General features: G+C 36.8%; 1 protein-coding gene across 5 annotated transcripts in view; it reads right to left on the reverse strand.

The window, feature by feature from the left end:
- Nucleotides 1–16,545, reverse strand: part of DIAPH2 (diaphanous related formin 2) — a 947,390-nt gene that overhangs the window by 647,423 nt on the left and 283,422 nt on the right. For all 5 annotated transcript variants that reach the window (XM_033201830.1, XM_033201829.1, XM_033201828.1 and 2 more), the window contains 2 exons: nucleotides 11,704–12,024; nucleotides 4,559–4,673 (listed from right to left, as the gene is read on the reverse strand). In XM_033201830.1, the coding sequence (XP_033057721.1) occupies nucleotides 4,559–4,673; nucleotides 11,704–12,024 (436 nt within the window). The remainder of the gene's footprint in view (nucleotides 1–4,558; nucleotides 4,674–11,703; nucleotides 12,025–16,545) is intronic.

The following is a 16,545-nucleotide window of genomic DNA, read 5'->3' on the forward strand; positions in this document are numbered from 1 at the left end:
AGAGTTATCTATGACAAGCCCATGGCCAACATCATACTGAATGGAGGAAAGCTGGAAGCACTCCCCTAGAGAACTGGAATAAGACAAGGATGCCCACTCTCATCGTTCCTATTAAATGTAGTACTGGAAGTCCTTGGAAGAGCAATCAGTCAAGAGAAAGAAATAAAAGATATTCGAATAGAAAAAGATGTCAAAGTATCTCTCCTCACAGACGATATGATCCTACACCTAGAAAACACTAAAGACTGCCAAAAGGTTCCTGGAACACAAACAATTTCCGTAAAGTTTCAAAATACAAACTCAAATAACTCTCAAGCTGAGAGCCAAAACAAGAACACAATATCATTTACAATAGGCACAAAAAATGAAATACCTAGGCATACACATCTAACCAAGAAGGTGAAAGATCTCTACAAGGAGGGCCACAAAACACGGCTAAAAGAAATAATGAGTGACACAAACAAATGGAAGAACATCTCATGCTCATAAATTGGATATGTCAATATCATTATAATAGCCATACTGCCCAAAGCAATTTACAGATTCAATAATATTCCTACCAAACTACCAATGTCCTTTTTCACAGGCTTAGAAAAAACTATCCTAAAATTCACATGGAATCAGAAAAGAGCCCAAATAGCCAAAGCAATCCTAAGCGAAAAGCCCAAAGCCAGAGGCACCATATTACCAGATTTCAAACTATATTACTAGGCTACAGTAACCAAAACAGCATGGTACTGGTACAAAAATAGACACATAGACAAATACAACAGACTAAGAGAACCAAGAAATAAATCTGCACACCTACAGCCATCTGAATTTTGACAAAGTCAAACAAAAATAAGCAATGGAGAAAGGACTACCTATTCAATAAATGCTGCTGTGATAACTGGCTAGCCATATGCAGAAGAACAAAACTGAAACACTGTCTTCCACTGTACACAAAAAGTAAGTCAAAATGGATTAAAGAATTAAATATAAGACCTCAAACTATGAAAATCCTATAAGAAAACCTAAAACACCATTCTGGACATCTGCCTTGGGAAATAACTCATGACTACGTTCTCAAAAGCAACTGTAACAAAAATTGATGAGTGGGACTTAATATAACTAACGAGCTTCTGCACAGCAAAAGAAACTATCAACAGAATAAATAGACAACCTGCACAATGGAAGAAAATATTCACAAACTATGCATCTGACAAAGGTCTAATACCCAGAATCTATAAGGAACTTAAAGAAATCAACAACCAAAAAACAAATAACCCCATTAAAAAGTGGGCAAAGAACATGAACAGACACTTTTCAAAAGAAGACATACGGGCCAGGCATGGTGGCTCACGCCTGTAATCCCAGCACTTTGGAAGGCTGAGGCAGGCGGATCACCTGAGGTCAAGACCAGCCTATCCAACATAGTGAAATCTCGTCTCTACTAAAAATACAAAAATTAGCTGGGCATGGTTGTGGGCACCTGTAATTCCAGCTACTGGGGAGTCTGAGGCAGGAGAATCACTTGAACCCAGAAGGCGGAGATTGCAGTGGGCTGAGATGGCACCATCACACTCCAGCCAGGGCAACAAGAGTGAAACTCTGTCTCAAACAAATAAAAATAAAAATAAAAAGACATATAAGAAGCTGACAAACATATGAAAAAATGCTCACAACACTAATCATCAGGGAAATGAAAATCGAAACCACAATAAGATACCATCTCACACGAATCAGCATGACTATTACTAAAAAGCCAAAAAAAAAAAAAACCCAAAGAGATGCTGGCAAGGCTATGGGGAAAACAGAACACTTATACACTGTTGGTAAGAATGTAAATTAGTTCAGCCACTGTAGAAAGCACTTCGGACAGTTCTCAAATAACTTAAAACAGAACTACCATTCTACTCAGCAATCACATTACCAGGTTTAAATCCAAAAGAAAAGAAATCATTTCCCCCAAAAGACATATGCACTTTTATGTGCATCACAGCACTGTTTACAATAGCGAAGACATGGAATCAATCTAGGTGCCCACCAACAGTGGATTGGATAAAGACAATGTGGTACATATACACCATGGAATACTATGCAACCATAATTTAAAAAAATCACATCCTGGCTGGGCACGGTGGCTCACGCCTGTAATCTTAGCACTTTGGGGGGCCGAGGTGGGTGGATTACCTGAGGCCAGGAGTTTGAGACTAGCCTGGCCAACATGGCGAAACCCCATCTCTACTAAAAATACAAAAATTAGCTAGGCGTGGTGGGTGCCTGTAATCCCAGATACTCGGGAGGCTGAGGCAGGAGAATTGCTTGAACCCGAGAGGCAGACGGTCCAGTGAGCCAAGATCGCGCCATTGCACTCCAGCCTGGGCAACAAGACCGAAACTCTGTCTCAAATCAATCAATCAATCAATCAATCAATCTTATCCTTTGCAGTAATATGGATGCAGCTGGAGGCCATTATCCTAAGCGAATTAATGCAAGAACAGAAAATTAAATATTGCATGTTCTCACTTACAAGTGGAAGCTAAATACTGGATATTCTTGGACACAAAGATGGGAATAGTCACTAGGGGCTAATAGAAAACAGAGGGAGGGAAGAGGGTAAGGATTAAAAAACTAATGGTCAGGTACTATGCTCATCGCTACCTGGATGATGGGATCATTTGCATCCCAAACCTCAGAATCATACAACATACCCATGTAACACAATCCTGCACATGTACCCCCTGAATATAAAATAAGAGTTAAAATTATTTTTAAAAAGGAAAGTAAAATAAAATTGCCTGTGAATATAAGAAAATGTGCTCAATCCCACTCTGTATTCAAAAAGCAAAAATTATAACAACAATGATTTACCATTTTCACCTCTGAGGTGGGCAAAGATTTTGGGAAAACAGATATTCATATATATTCTTTGTGGCACTATAAATTGATACAAACTCATCAGAATGTAATTTCATACTATCGTTAAAATTTGTAAATGTACACAGCATTTTATCCAGGAATTTTACTTGTAGAATTTGTGAAACACAGCATATATAGAGTCATGTTCACCACAGCATTTCTTAAACAAGCAAAAGACTAGAACTAAATAGCCATTAATATGGGATTAATTAAATTAAGATAGGCCCATACACAACATTAGATGCAGTATGTAAAAAGAACACAGTAGATAAACACAAGCACCTACAGAATAATCTTCAGGCACAGTTGGTGAAAACAGCAAGGAATAAAAAACAAAAAATCATAAATTCACATATGTGTTGAGAGGCATAGACTATTTCTAGGAGAAAACGTGAAAAATTAGAATTAACGATTTTATCTGGGCGAAATGCTGTAAGTCTGAGATTGAAGGGAGATTTACATTTGTTAAACTACCTTATTTTACTATATGAATAATTTGCCATAAGCATGAACACTTTGCTACAAGCAATTTTTTAACTTTAAAAAGTGATTATAATAAATGGTAATCACTTGAATCATTGAAGAATTCTTTAAATGTGAGGTCTACAATACCAAACAAGAAAAAAGAAAGGTAGGCCTAATAGTAGTAACTTTTTTTAAATGTCAAAATTCTTCAGAATAGTCTAATCACCCAGATTTGTGTGTGCATATGAACTTCAATTTACAAAGAACAACGAATACAGCACAACAATCTCCAGTGTACATAATCTAAAACAAAACTTTCACACTTCTCTCTCAATCTTCCAAAATTTATATTCTCATATTCTAAGGCATAATATGACAAAGCAGACGAATGAATGATAAATGTGCTAATTCCAGGGGCATGACAGTATGGACTGTTTCCCTTTTTCAATTGCAAGAACTCATTCAGACAAAAAGTAATATCCTTAACTAAACTATCACTTCTGCAACAATTAGTGAAATAACCATATTGAAATAAAATACCAAAAATTAATGAACCATAATTATATATTATGAGATTGAGAAGCTACCTGTATAGTAACAAAATCGTGTGAAATTCACAAGTGAATAAATAAAGGATCTAATCATAAACAAAGCACTCTATTATCAAATCAGTAAACAATACTTATAAGGCACTGGATTTTGATATTAATACAAAATATCTAATTATAGCAAAAACTATAACATTTCCTAGGAACCCAAATTGATAAGTAATATAGAAAGACTATTTAAGACTATGGGACCAATCTTATTTCAATTTCATGAAAAATTCTGAGACTTTAGTGCTCTCTCACATTATTTTCTCTTACTTGATGAATCAACAGATTCATCTCCCCTGCTTCTCAATAAAAATGACAATTTCATAATGGAGCAGTGTAACACACATATTTAACAATAAAAGTAAAACCTGTATTTTCAGAATAATAATAACATTTATGTATAATAAAATTCAAAGGTAAAAGAAATTTCCCTCTTTAATTACTAGGTAAAATACGGTTAAATGCCAATCTATTTATGTTTCACCCTGTCTGATGTGGGAAAACTATACATATACCCACTACTAGAAATTTTTAGCAAAGCACTGAATTAAATTATACTTGAATCAGGAACTTATATTTTATTTTTAAAAATGTACCTTTCATCTGAGTAGCAAAATTCAAAGCCAGTTTGGCAAAGAGATCTGGATTCTCAAACTTGTCTTCTTTAACTTTTAACCAGAAACAGTTCTCAGATAATTCTGTGGGTTCAATCTGAAACAAAAATAACAAAGAAAAGATTCTAAATTATAACTTCATATTTAAATTTTCAAGGAACTAACTTTCAGCAAGGTTGAATGACAGTTCCTTTATTCCTCTATCCTCTAAGTCAATTTCAGGATGTATCTAAATAATACTTATAAAGTAAATATTCATTGGGAAATTCAGAATTGTGTGAAGAAATGGCAAACAATAGAAATAGGCCACATAGCAAATTGCACCTTAAAAATTATTCTCCTGGAAGGAGCCTTAAAAATAATTTAGGAAATCCTAACCCCAACTCACATAAAATCTTGTTCCTGGGTTTTTTAAAACAGGGAAACTCAGACTTAGAAAAGTGAATTCCCTTTGTTCACTCATTAGGTTTAAGTTAGCAACCATAATGATAGCTGACACACACCTCCTACATTGTGTCAGGTACTGTCTTAAGTTATTTGCATATATTAACTAATTTAATCCTCGTAATAATTTTTTGACCTGTTCTGCTATTATCTCCCCATTAAAAGATGAGGAAACAGAGCCCAAGAAAGTTTAAGTGGCTGCGCAAATGAGTAAATGGCAGAGCTGGGATTTTAAACCCAGATAAGCGCTCCAGAGGACCGTGGTCTTAACTAGTACCCAAGATTAAAACTTTATCTTCCAATACACCATGAAGCTTCGTGATGTATAACTACCATTACACTGCATACTAAATTGTTAAATTAGGAAGCATATCACTACATTAATACAGGCAGATAACGAGGCAACAGCTTTGAAATCTTGTATTTTGATGAACTGTACCTAATCTTTTTAAAAGAAAAACTACATTCTAAAACCATTTACTCCAAGTTTACTTTTATGAGCAAAGCATAAATATATGCATAAGACTGAAAAATGATTTAACCATCATTCTGTTTAAACCAACCTACTACATAGATGCTGTCTAATACTGTAAATATGTTCTTGGATGACACATTTCCCCAAATGGTTGTCTGGGTAAATGGATTTTCAATAGAAGATTAGTTCCCAGTGAATGAGGACTGTGTCAATCTACACAATAACCTTTTAAAACATATTATTTGCTAATAATAATAAAGTCTAACAACATTCAGAAGAAAGTATTTTCATACATCATATTAAAAAATTAAGGTATGTCGGCCGGGCGCGGTGGCTCAAGCCTGTAATCCCAGCACTTTGGGAGGCCGAGGCGGGTGGATCACGAGGTCAGGACATCGAGACCCTCCTGGCTAACACGGTGAAACCCAGTCTCTACTAAAAATACAAAAAACTAGCCGGGCGCGGTGGCGGGTGCCTGTAGTCGCAGCTACTCGGAGGCTGAGGAGGGAGAATGGCGGGAACCCGGGAGGCGGAGCTTGCAGTGAGCTAAGATCGCGCCACTGCACTCCAGCCTGGGCGACACAGCGAGACTCCGCTCTCAAAAAAAAAAAAAAAATTAAGGTATGTCAATATTGAATATTGTCACTTATTCCACACTATCTGAAAGTGTAAAATTAAAAAAAAAAAAAGTCATTCACTAAGAAAAACAAGTAAGATAAAAAGGCTCTAATAAAAAGGATTTTATTTAAGAAAAATGGGGAAGAGGCTTCAGCTCACGGGAGGCAGGTGGCACTCATATCCTCCATAAAAAGCCAAAAATGAGAGTAATCACAACATGTAAAAATGTTGGAATTTGGCAGGGAAGTTACAGAAAACACCTGAGGCACGGAAGGAGCGGGAATCCAGGCAGCAAGCCTGGCTGTGATCAGCTGGGAGCCCAGAGAAGCATCCCAATGTAGGAAAAGGGTAAATAACATATCCCCAGTGGTCCAGATTCCCACTGTGAACTCTGAAGATTCTAGCCATAGGAGAGCCACTCAGCCTCCACAGGCCCTGAAACTAGTCTTTAGTATACAAAGTTACCGGCAGTCTGTGCAACGGCATTGCTCTAGAGTGGGCATTCACACTGGATCCCACACATGCCACCAAGACCGAAGCAGCTGCAGTATGGCAACAGATTGAGAGTCCAAACCCCATCAGACTACATCCTGCCCTGGGGCTGAGAGATTCTCTATCTCCACATCCTTGGAGCCCACTGAAATCTCCCACATCCACCTGGATGACTGCAGTGGTGTGATACCGGCTAGATCTAGCAATGAGACCAGGTCCCAGCATTCTAGCCCACCAGGTGTCCTACATCCCAGGAACACATGGTGTAGCATATTGGAGAGGCTACAGGACAAGAGAGAATGGGACACTATATTTAAAGTGTCAAAAGGAAAAAAACACACACACACACACTGGAAGCCAGTTGTATATACCCAACAAATCTATCCATCAAAAATGAAGGAGAAATACATAATGTCTTTCCCAAACACGCAAAAACTGAGGGAATTCATCACCACTAGACAAGCCCTGCAAGAAATGCTTAAGGAAGTCCTACATATCTGAAAGAGAATATATCATGAAAGCACATGAAAGTATAAAACTCACATGTAGAGCAGATACACAAATGAGAAAGAGAAAGGACTCAAATGTTAACACTACAGAAAACTAACAAACCACATAGATAAACAATAACAAAGAAAGAAAAAACAAAGGATACACAAAACGAACAGAAAACAATTACAAAATGACAGGAATAAGTCCTCACCTATCAATAATAAACTTGAATGTAAACCAATTAAATTGCCCACTTAGAAGATATAGACTGGCTGAATGTATTAAAAAACATGACCCAACTATATGCTTCCAACAAGAAACACATTTCACCTGCAAGACACACACAGACTGAAAATAATACAATAGAAGATATTAAATTGCAAATGGTAGCCAAAAGTGAGGAGTAAATATACATATATCAGATCAAACAGACGTTAAGTCAAAAATAGTAAAAAGAGACAAAGTAGGTCTATATATATATATATATATATATATATGTGCATCAATTTAGCAAGAGGATGTAACGTGTCAAAATATATACATACCCAACACTGGAGCACCCAGATATACAAAGAAAATACTATTAGATCTAAAGGGAAAGATAGACTCTAATACAGTAATAGTTGGGGACTTTAACACCCTACTCCCAGCATTAGACAGATCATCTAGGCAGAAAATCAACAAATAAACATTGGATTTAAACTGCACTTTAGAACAAACAGGCCTAAAAGACATTTACAGAACATTTTATCCAACAGCTGCAGAATAAACATTCTTCCCATCAGCATAAGAAACATTCTCAAGGATAGATCATATGTTACTATAAAAAAAAAAGTCTCAACAAATTTTTAAAAATCAAAATCATATCGAGTATCTTCTCAGACCACAATGGAATAAAATTAGACATCAATAATGAGAGAGATTTCAGAAACTATACAAGTACACAGACTTAAAGAACATGTTCCTGAAGGACCACTGGGGCAATTAAAAAATTAAGAAAAACATTAAAAAATGTATTAACATAAGTGAAAATTAAAAAACAATATATCAAAACCTGTGGAATATAGTAAAAGCAATGCTAAGAGGGATGCTTATAGCAATAAACACCTACTTTGAAAAATGGAAAGATGTCAAATAAACAGTCTAATTTTGCACCTGAAGGAACTAAAAAAGCAAGAATAAACCACATCCCAAATCAGTAGAAGGAAAAAAATAATAAAGTTCAGAGCAGAACTGAGCCAGAGATGAAAAATACAACACAAAAGAGCAACAAAACAAAAACTTAGGTTTTTTGAAAAGATAAAATTGATAACCACTAGCTAGATTATCCAAGAAAAAAAAAAAAAGGAAAGACCTAAATAAACTACATAAACAAAATCAGAAATGGAAGAGGAAACCTTACAACTGATAGCACAGAAATACAAACGATCATCAGAGACTATTATGGACAACCATACACTAACAAGCTGAAAAGCCAGAGGAAATGGATAAATTACTGGACACATACAATCTACCAAGAAAGCCCCCCCAATAAAGAAAAGCCCCAGGACTAATGACGTTACTGATAAATTCTTCCAAACTTGTAAAAAAGAACTAACACCAAGTCTTGTCAAACTATTCCAAAAAACTAAAGAGCAGGAAAATCTTCCTAACTCATCCTACAAGGCCAGCATTACCCCAATACCAAAACCAAACAAGGACACAACAATTAAAGAACATCCCTGATGAACACAGGCATAAACATCCTCAACAAAATACTAGGAAACTGAATCCAACAGCATATCCAAAAGATAATACATCATAATCAATGGGATATACCCCATGAATGCCAGGATGATTTAACACATGCCAGTCAATAAACGTGATACATCACATCGAAAGAATGAAAGATGAAAACTATATAATTATCTCAACAGATGCAGAAAAAGCATTTGATAAAATGTAACATCCCTTCACAATAAAAACTCTCAACAATTAGGCAGAGAGGAAACACACCTCCACATCATAAATGCCATATATGACAAACCCATTGCTAACATCATACTGAATGGAAAAAACATGAAAGCCTTTCCTCTATGAACTGGAACAAGACTAGGACGCTCACTTTCACCATTTCTATTCAACATAGTACTGGAAGGCCTAGCCAGACCAATCAGTCAAGCAAAGAAATAAAGGACATCCAAATTGGAAAAGAGAACATCAAATTGTCCCTCTTTGCAGACAACATGAGCTGACATTTGGACATACCTAAACACCCCACAAAAAACTCATATAATTAATAAATTCAGTAAGTTGGAGGATACAAAATCAACACACAAAATTTATTAATGTTTCTATAGCTGAATAATAAACTTGCTGGAAAAAAAATAAAAAGGCAATCCCATTTACAATAGCCACAAAAAAATAAAAAACTTAGGAATAAATTTAACCAAAGAAGTAAAAGACCTTTATAAGAAAAACTACAAAACACTAATGAAAGAAGTTAAAGAGGACACAAACAAATGGAAAGAGATACAATGCTCATAGAATAAAGGAATTTACACTGTTAAAACGACCACACAACTCAAAGCAATCTACAGATTCAGTGCAATCCCTATCAAAATACCATTAACATTTTTTCACAAAAAATAGGAAAAATAATCCTAAAATTCATATGGAACCACACAAGAGCCTGAATAGCCAGAGCAATCCTGAGCAAAAAGATCAAAGCAGGACGTTGACTTCAAAATATACAAGGCTATAGTAGTCAAAACAGCATGGTACTAATGTAAAAAGAGATATATACACCAGTGGAATAGAATAGAGAACCCAGAAGTAAATCCATATATTTACAGCTATGAGATTTGGCACAAATGTGCCAAGAACATGCAATGGGAAAAGGACACCCTCTTCAATAAATGATGATAGGAAAACTGGATATCCATTTGCAAAAGAATTAAACCTGACCCATATCTCCCACAATATACAAAAATGGACTCAAATTTGATTAAAGACTTAAGCATAAGACCTGAGACTATAAAACTACTAGAAGAAAACATAAGAGAAATGCTCCAGGATACTAATATAGGTAAAGATTGTGTGGCTAAGACCTGAAAAGCACAGGAAACAAAAACAAAAATGGGTGAGATTATATTAAACTAAAATGCTTCCGAATAGAAAAGGGGAACAATTAACAGAGACAATCTGTTGAATGGGAGAAAATATCTGCCAACTATTTATCCAACACTGGACTAACATCCAAAAAATACAAGAAACCCAAACAACAGCAGCAAAACAAATAATCACATTAAAGAGTAGACAAATAATTTGAGTAGACATTTCTCAAAAGAAGACATATAAATGGCCAAGATATATGAAAATGTGCTCAACGTCACTAATCACCACGGAAATACAAATCAAGACCACAGTGAGATATCTTACTGGCATCTTATGCCTATTAGAATAGCTATTATCAAAAAGACAAACAAAATGCTGGCGAAGATGTGGAAAAAAGGGAACTTTCATATATTGTTGTTAGGAATGTAAGTAGTACAACCATTATGGAAAACAAAATAAAGATTTCTCAAAAATGTAAATAATAGGGTTACCATACAATAACGCTCCTAAATAACAGGATTACCACACAATAATGCTGTAATCCGATCACTGAGTATTTATACAAAGGAAAGGAAATCAGTATATTAAAGAGATACCTGCATCCTCATGTTTATTGCAGCACTAGGCACAATGGAAAAGATATGAAATCAAGATATGAAATTAAGCTAAGTGACCATCAACAGATGAATGGATAAAGAAAATATAGTATTGAAACATAATGGAATACCGTTCAACTATAAAAAGACTGAAATCCTGTCGTTTGCAGCAATATGTATGGAATTGCAGATCACTATGTTAAGTGAAAAAAACTGGACACAGAAAAACAAATATCATATATTCTCACTCATACACGGGAGCTTAAAAAGTGAATATAATGAAGGTATAGAATAGAATGGTAGTTACCAGAGACTGGGAAGGGTGTGTGTGAGGTGGGAGGGTGAAGAGAGATAGGTTAATGGGTTCAAACACATAGTTAGATAAAAGGAATAATTTCTAGCATTTGATAGCACAGTAAAGTGACCATATTTAACAATATGTTGTACATTTCAAAATAACTAGAAGAGAAGATCTGAATGTTCTCAACGAAAACAAATGACAAATGTTAAAGGTGATGGATATCCTAAATACCCTGACTTGATCATTACACATTCTATGCATGTAGTAAAAACCACATGTACCCCATAAATATGTACAAATATTACACATCAATAAAATTTTTTTAAAGAAAAGCTACGTTAAAAGAATCAAAATTGCTTTTCATTTGGTGGTATATTTCAAATATTATTCTCTACATCACTTAGATTTTCCTTTTGCCTACTTCACAATGTCAAACTAACTGGAGAGTTTCCAATTATCTGGAGCCTAAATTGAAAGATGGACATAAAATGATGAACTCACAAAGGAACGGAAAGAGTTACCAGTCATACTCTCAAACATTAAACAATACGTACACATAGCAATGATCAACAAAAGCTAGACAAAGTAAAAAAAACTCTAGTTTTAATATTACCTTTGACCAATTGATTCTCTTCATGGACACTTCAGGTTTATAAATTTTTTTCTGCTTCATTCCATAAGGTAGATTAAGTGATATTCCTGGGAGAGGAGGAACTCCTCCAAGGGGTGGTGGTGGAGGAGGTCCCCCAAATAAAAGTGGTGGTGGTGGTGGTGGTGGTATCCCTATCATTCCAGGTAAAGGCGGTGGTGGAGGAGGAGGAAGAGCTCCTCCGGGTAGAGGTGGTGCTGGTGGTGGTGGAGGCGGCCCTACACCTGGCAATGGAGGTGCTGGAGGAGGACCTGGAATTCCTGATGAACTTGAGAGTACTTGTGCCTGAAATGTAAATAATCAAAGTTTAAATGCTTATAAAATATAATTGAAAAATTGAAGAAATATATATCAATAGATATTTGTAGTTTATCTTATGTTTTAAGATTATATACACTTTTTTAGATATTACTAAAATATCTAAATATTTAGCAAGATCTAAGGGTTTCACAGTATATGAAAAAGACTTGTGTAGACTTTTAATAAGCATTATAAATTCTGGACAGTGACCACTTCTGTTACCATACAAATGCTAGGAAACTTGGTATCTGATATGGTTTGGCTCTGTGTTCCCACCCAAATCGTGATCATGAGCAAGCTCTCATAAGACCTGATGGTTTTATAAGAGGATTTTCCCTGTTTGCTTGGCACTTCTCCTTGCTACTGTGACGTGAAGAAGGATGTGTTTTGCTTCCCCTTTGGCCATGACTGGAAGTTTCCTGAGGCCTCCCCAGCCCTGCAGAACTGAGTAAATTAAACCTCTTTCCTTTTAAATTATCCAGTCTTGGCCAGGTGCGGTGGCTCACGCCTGTAATCCTAACACTTTGGGAGGCTGAGGAAGGCGAATTAGCGGAGGTCAGCAGTTGAAGACCAGCCTGGCCAACATGGCAAAACCCTGTCTCTACCAAAAATACAAAAATTAGCCTGGCATGCGCCTGTAATCCCAGCTACTTAGGAGGCTGAGGCAGGAGAATCGCTTTAACCCAGGAGGCAGAGGTTGCAGTGAGCTGAGCTCGCGCCACTGCACTCCAGCCTTGGTGACAGTGGGAGACTCCATCTCAAAGAAATAATAAAATAAATAAATAAATAAATTACCCAGTCTCAGGTATTTCTTTATAGCTGTGTGAGAACAGACTAATACAGTAAATTGGCACTGGATAGTGGGTGCTTCTGTAAAGATACCCAAAAACGTGGAAGCAACTTTAGAACTGGGTAACAGGCAGAGGCTGGAATAGTTTGGAGAACTCAGAAGTAGATAGGAAAATGTGGGAAAGTTTGGAACTTCCTACAGACTTGTTGAATGGCTTTAACCAAATGGTGACAGTGATATGAACAATAAAGTCCAGGCTGAGGTGGTCTCAGATGGAGATGTAAAACTTGTTGGGAACTGGAATAAAGGTCACTCTTGCAATGCAAAGAGACTAGTGGCATTTTGTCCCTGCCCTAAAGATCTGTGGAACTGTGGACTTGAGAGAGATGATTTAGGGTATCTGGCAGAAAAAATTTCTATGTGGCAAAGTGTTCAACAGGAAGCAGAGCATAAAAGTTTAAAAACATTTGAAGACTGACAATGCAGCAGTAAAGAAAAATCCATTTTCTGGGGAGAAACTCAAGCCCTCTGCAGAAATTTGCATAGGTGATGAGGACCCAAATGCTAATCACCAAAACAATGAGAAAAATGTCTCCAGGGCATGTCAGAGACTTTCATGGCAGTCCCTCCCATCACAGGCCTGGAGGCCTAGGAGAGAAAAATTGTTTCCTGTGCCAGGTTCAGGGCCCTCCCACTGTGTGCAGTCTCTTTGATGCCCTGCATCCCAGCCACCTCAGCCATGGATAAAAGGAGTCATGGTACATCTCAAGACATAGCTTTGGAGGGTGCAAGCCCCAAGCTTTGGCAACTTCCACGTGGTGTTCAGCCTGCAGGTACACAGAAGTGAAGAACTGAGGTTTGGGAACCTCTGCCTGGATTTTAGAGGATGTATGAAAATGCCTGGATGTCCAGGCAGAAGTTTGCTGCAGGGGCAGAGCCCTTATGGAGAATCTCTGCTAGGGCAATGCAGAAGGGAAATGTGGGGTTGGAGCCCCTACACAGAGTCCCCACTGGGGTATTGCCTAGTGGAGCTGTGAGAAGAGGGCCGCCATCCTCCAGACCCCAGAATGGCAGATCTACTGATGGTTTGCACCATGTGCCAGGAAAAGCCACAGACACTCAACACCACCTTGTGAAAGCAACCAGGAGGGGTGCTGCACCCTGCAAAGCCACAGGGGCAAAGCTGCCCAAGTTTGTGGAAACCCACCTCTTGCATCAGCATGTCTTGGATATGAAACATGGAGTCAAAGGAGATCACTTTGGAACTCTGAGGTTTAATGACTGCCCTACTGGATTTCAGATTTGCATAGGGTCTGTAGCCCCTTTGTTTTGGCCAATTTTTCCCATTTGAAATGGGTGTATTTACCCAATGCCTGTATCCCCATTGTATCTAGGAAGTGACTACCTTTTGATTTTACAGGCTCATAGGTGGAAGGAACATAACTTGTCTCAGATAAGACTCTGGACTTGGACTTTCGGGTTAATGCTGGAATGAGTTAAGACTTTGAGGGACTGTTGGAAGGCCATGAATGTGTTTTGAAATGTGAGGACATGAGATTTGGGAGTGGCTAGGGGTGGAATGATATGGTTTAGCTCTGCATCCCCATCTAAATCTCATCTTGAATTGTAATAATCCCCATGTGTCAAGGGCAGGACCAGGGGAGATAATTGAATAATGAATAATTGATAATTCTGAGTTATCATGAGATCCAATGGTTTTTTAAGAGGCTTTTCCCTTTTTGCTCGGCACTTCTCCTTGTTGCTGCCATGTGAAGTAAGATGTGTTTGCTTCCCCTTCCACCATGATTGTAAGTTTCCTGAGGCCTCCCCAGCTCTGCAGAACTGTGAGTCAATTAAACCTCTTTCCTTTATAAATTACCCAGTCTCAGGTATTTCTTCATAGCAGTGTGAGAAAGGACTAATACAGTATCCTCCACGATTTTCTGAAATACTCCTCTAAAATAATGAAAAATTAACTTTCTTTATAAATATATGCATAAAAGAAGTACAGTATATGGCTTGGGCCAGTTAGATTAGTTGGGTTTGAATATGGGATAATAAATACAAGGTTATAGATTCAATTTCCTTGGGGGCTAATTAGCTTTATACAAAGAGTCTGCTTCATGGCTCTAGTAACTTAGCTGGCTTCTAACACCAATAATAAATACTCAATAGCATCCATTTCCATAGTAATATATGCTTATCAACATTTTTACATTTATTATTTCTTTTGATCCTTATTATAACCCTGTAATACAGATACAGCATTATTATCTCACCTTTATTTCACTGCTTAAAGATTAGGAAACTGTTAGCTGCAAAAAAAGTTAAATGACTAACCAAAAGTTTCAGAGTCTGAACATGATTAGAATTTCAATGTGGTTCTTCTCACATCCAATACCATCCTCATTCCAATATAAAAGACTGTCTCTTCATGAATGGGTGCCATTTACAATGAGTACAATTAATTCAAATAGATAGGATTATGAGGAGGATATAACATTTCTATCAGAAAGTAACTTCAAGCTCATTCTCTAATGACAATGGATAACAGATGAAAGGGAACATTGCATGCCATATCATGTTCTTTTTAGAGATGATTAATCTATATCCATTCCTTAAACCATTACTGATCACAGTGGTTCACTTTGCTAAATAAATATATATGAAAAGTAGAGCTGTTCATTATAAACATTCTTATGAAACCACTACCAATGAACATACATCTGTTTTAATCAAGATATGACATTAGACTAACTGAATGAAACATTTAAAACGAATTAAGGCAGTCATGGCAGCCATGAGTTTTGTGCAACAGGCCTCAGTCACTGAAGTGGCAGCTCTCTGGTCAGTGCCTTGACACTCCACTGGGATTCAGCGGCTTCCTCACCCATGGCTCTGTTAAAGCTGTCACTCCTGTTTAACACAGTGGAGACCATGAGAAAAGACTATTTATCATGAAACCTTCTGGATTCTATAATGGGTGTTTTTTTGTTTATTGAAATTCTACATTTTGTTTACAGGGATTCCAGCGGCAATTGGCGAAACTCTAGTGAATGTATTCATTGGTGAAACTGAACCAGTAGAAATCCCAGAAGGCTATATCCCAGAACAATGGGAAAATTATAAGCATCCTATATTGAGATGGATTGTCCATATTTTCTATGGTGATCCTGAAAATAATTACAAAAGAACAATGGCTATCCTTCAGACTGAAACTGAAAAGGCTGAACTGCAGATAAAGGAGCTGGAAGTACGAAGATTAATATAGAAGAGAAGAGATGGACCCTGGTATCAATATCTGACCATTGATAGGGCAACTATGGATCATTCTCCAAAAGCAACTCCCAGTAAATAAGCATTTATTTCTCTAAATACAAAGTGTATTCTCTTTAGTGGAAAATGAATTAGTAAATATATTCTGTAGTTTTGTTCCCTGTGATGAATAAAAGAGCTTCTTACATTACTCTGTTTCTCAATGTTGGTTCGTATTAAAGCTTTTAATATATTCTGTATTTCTTTTCCCTGTGATGAATAAAAGAGCTTCTTACACTACTCTATTTCTCAATGTTGGTTCATATTAAGGTTTCTGATTTGGAGGTTTTGGTTTTCTCTTTTAAGAAAGTTTAAAATGTACTAATGAAAAACTGCAGAAATAGGAATTTGTGAACTCCTAAAGTTGTGGTAACTTTGAGAGGTGTTTTATTTACCTGACA

The sequence above is a fragment of the Trachypithecus francoisi genome, unplaced genomic scaffold (assembly GCF_009764315.1).
Source record: "Trachypithecus francoisi isolate TF-2019V2 unplaced genomic scaffold, Tfra_2.0 Lachesis_group6, whole genome shotgun sequence".
NCBI classification, from domain to species: Eukaryota; Metazoa; Chordata; class Mammalia; order Primates; family Cercopithecidae; genus Trachypithecus; species Trachypithecus francoisi.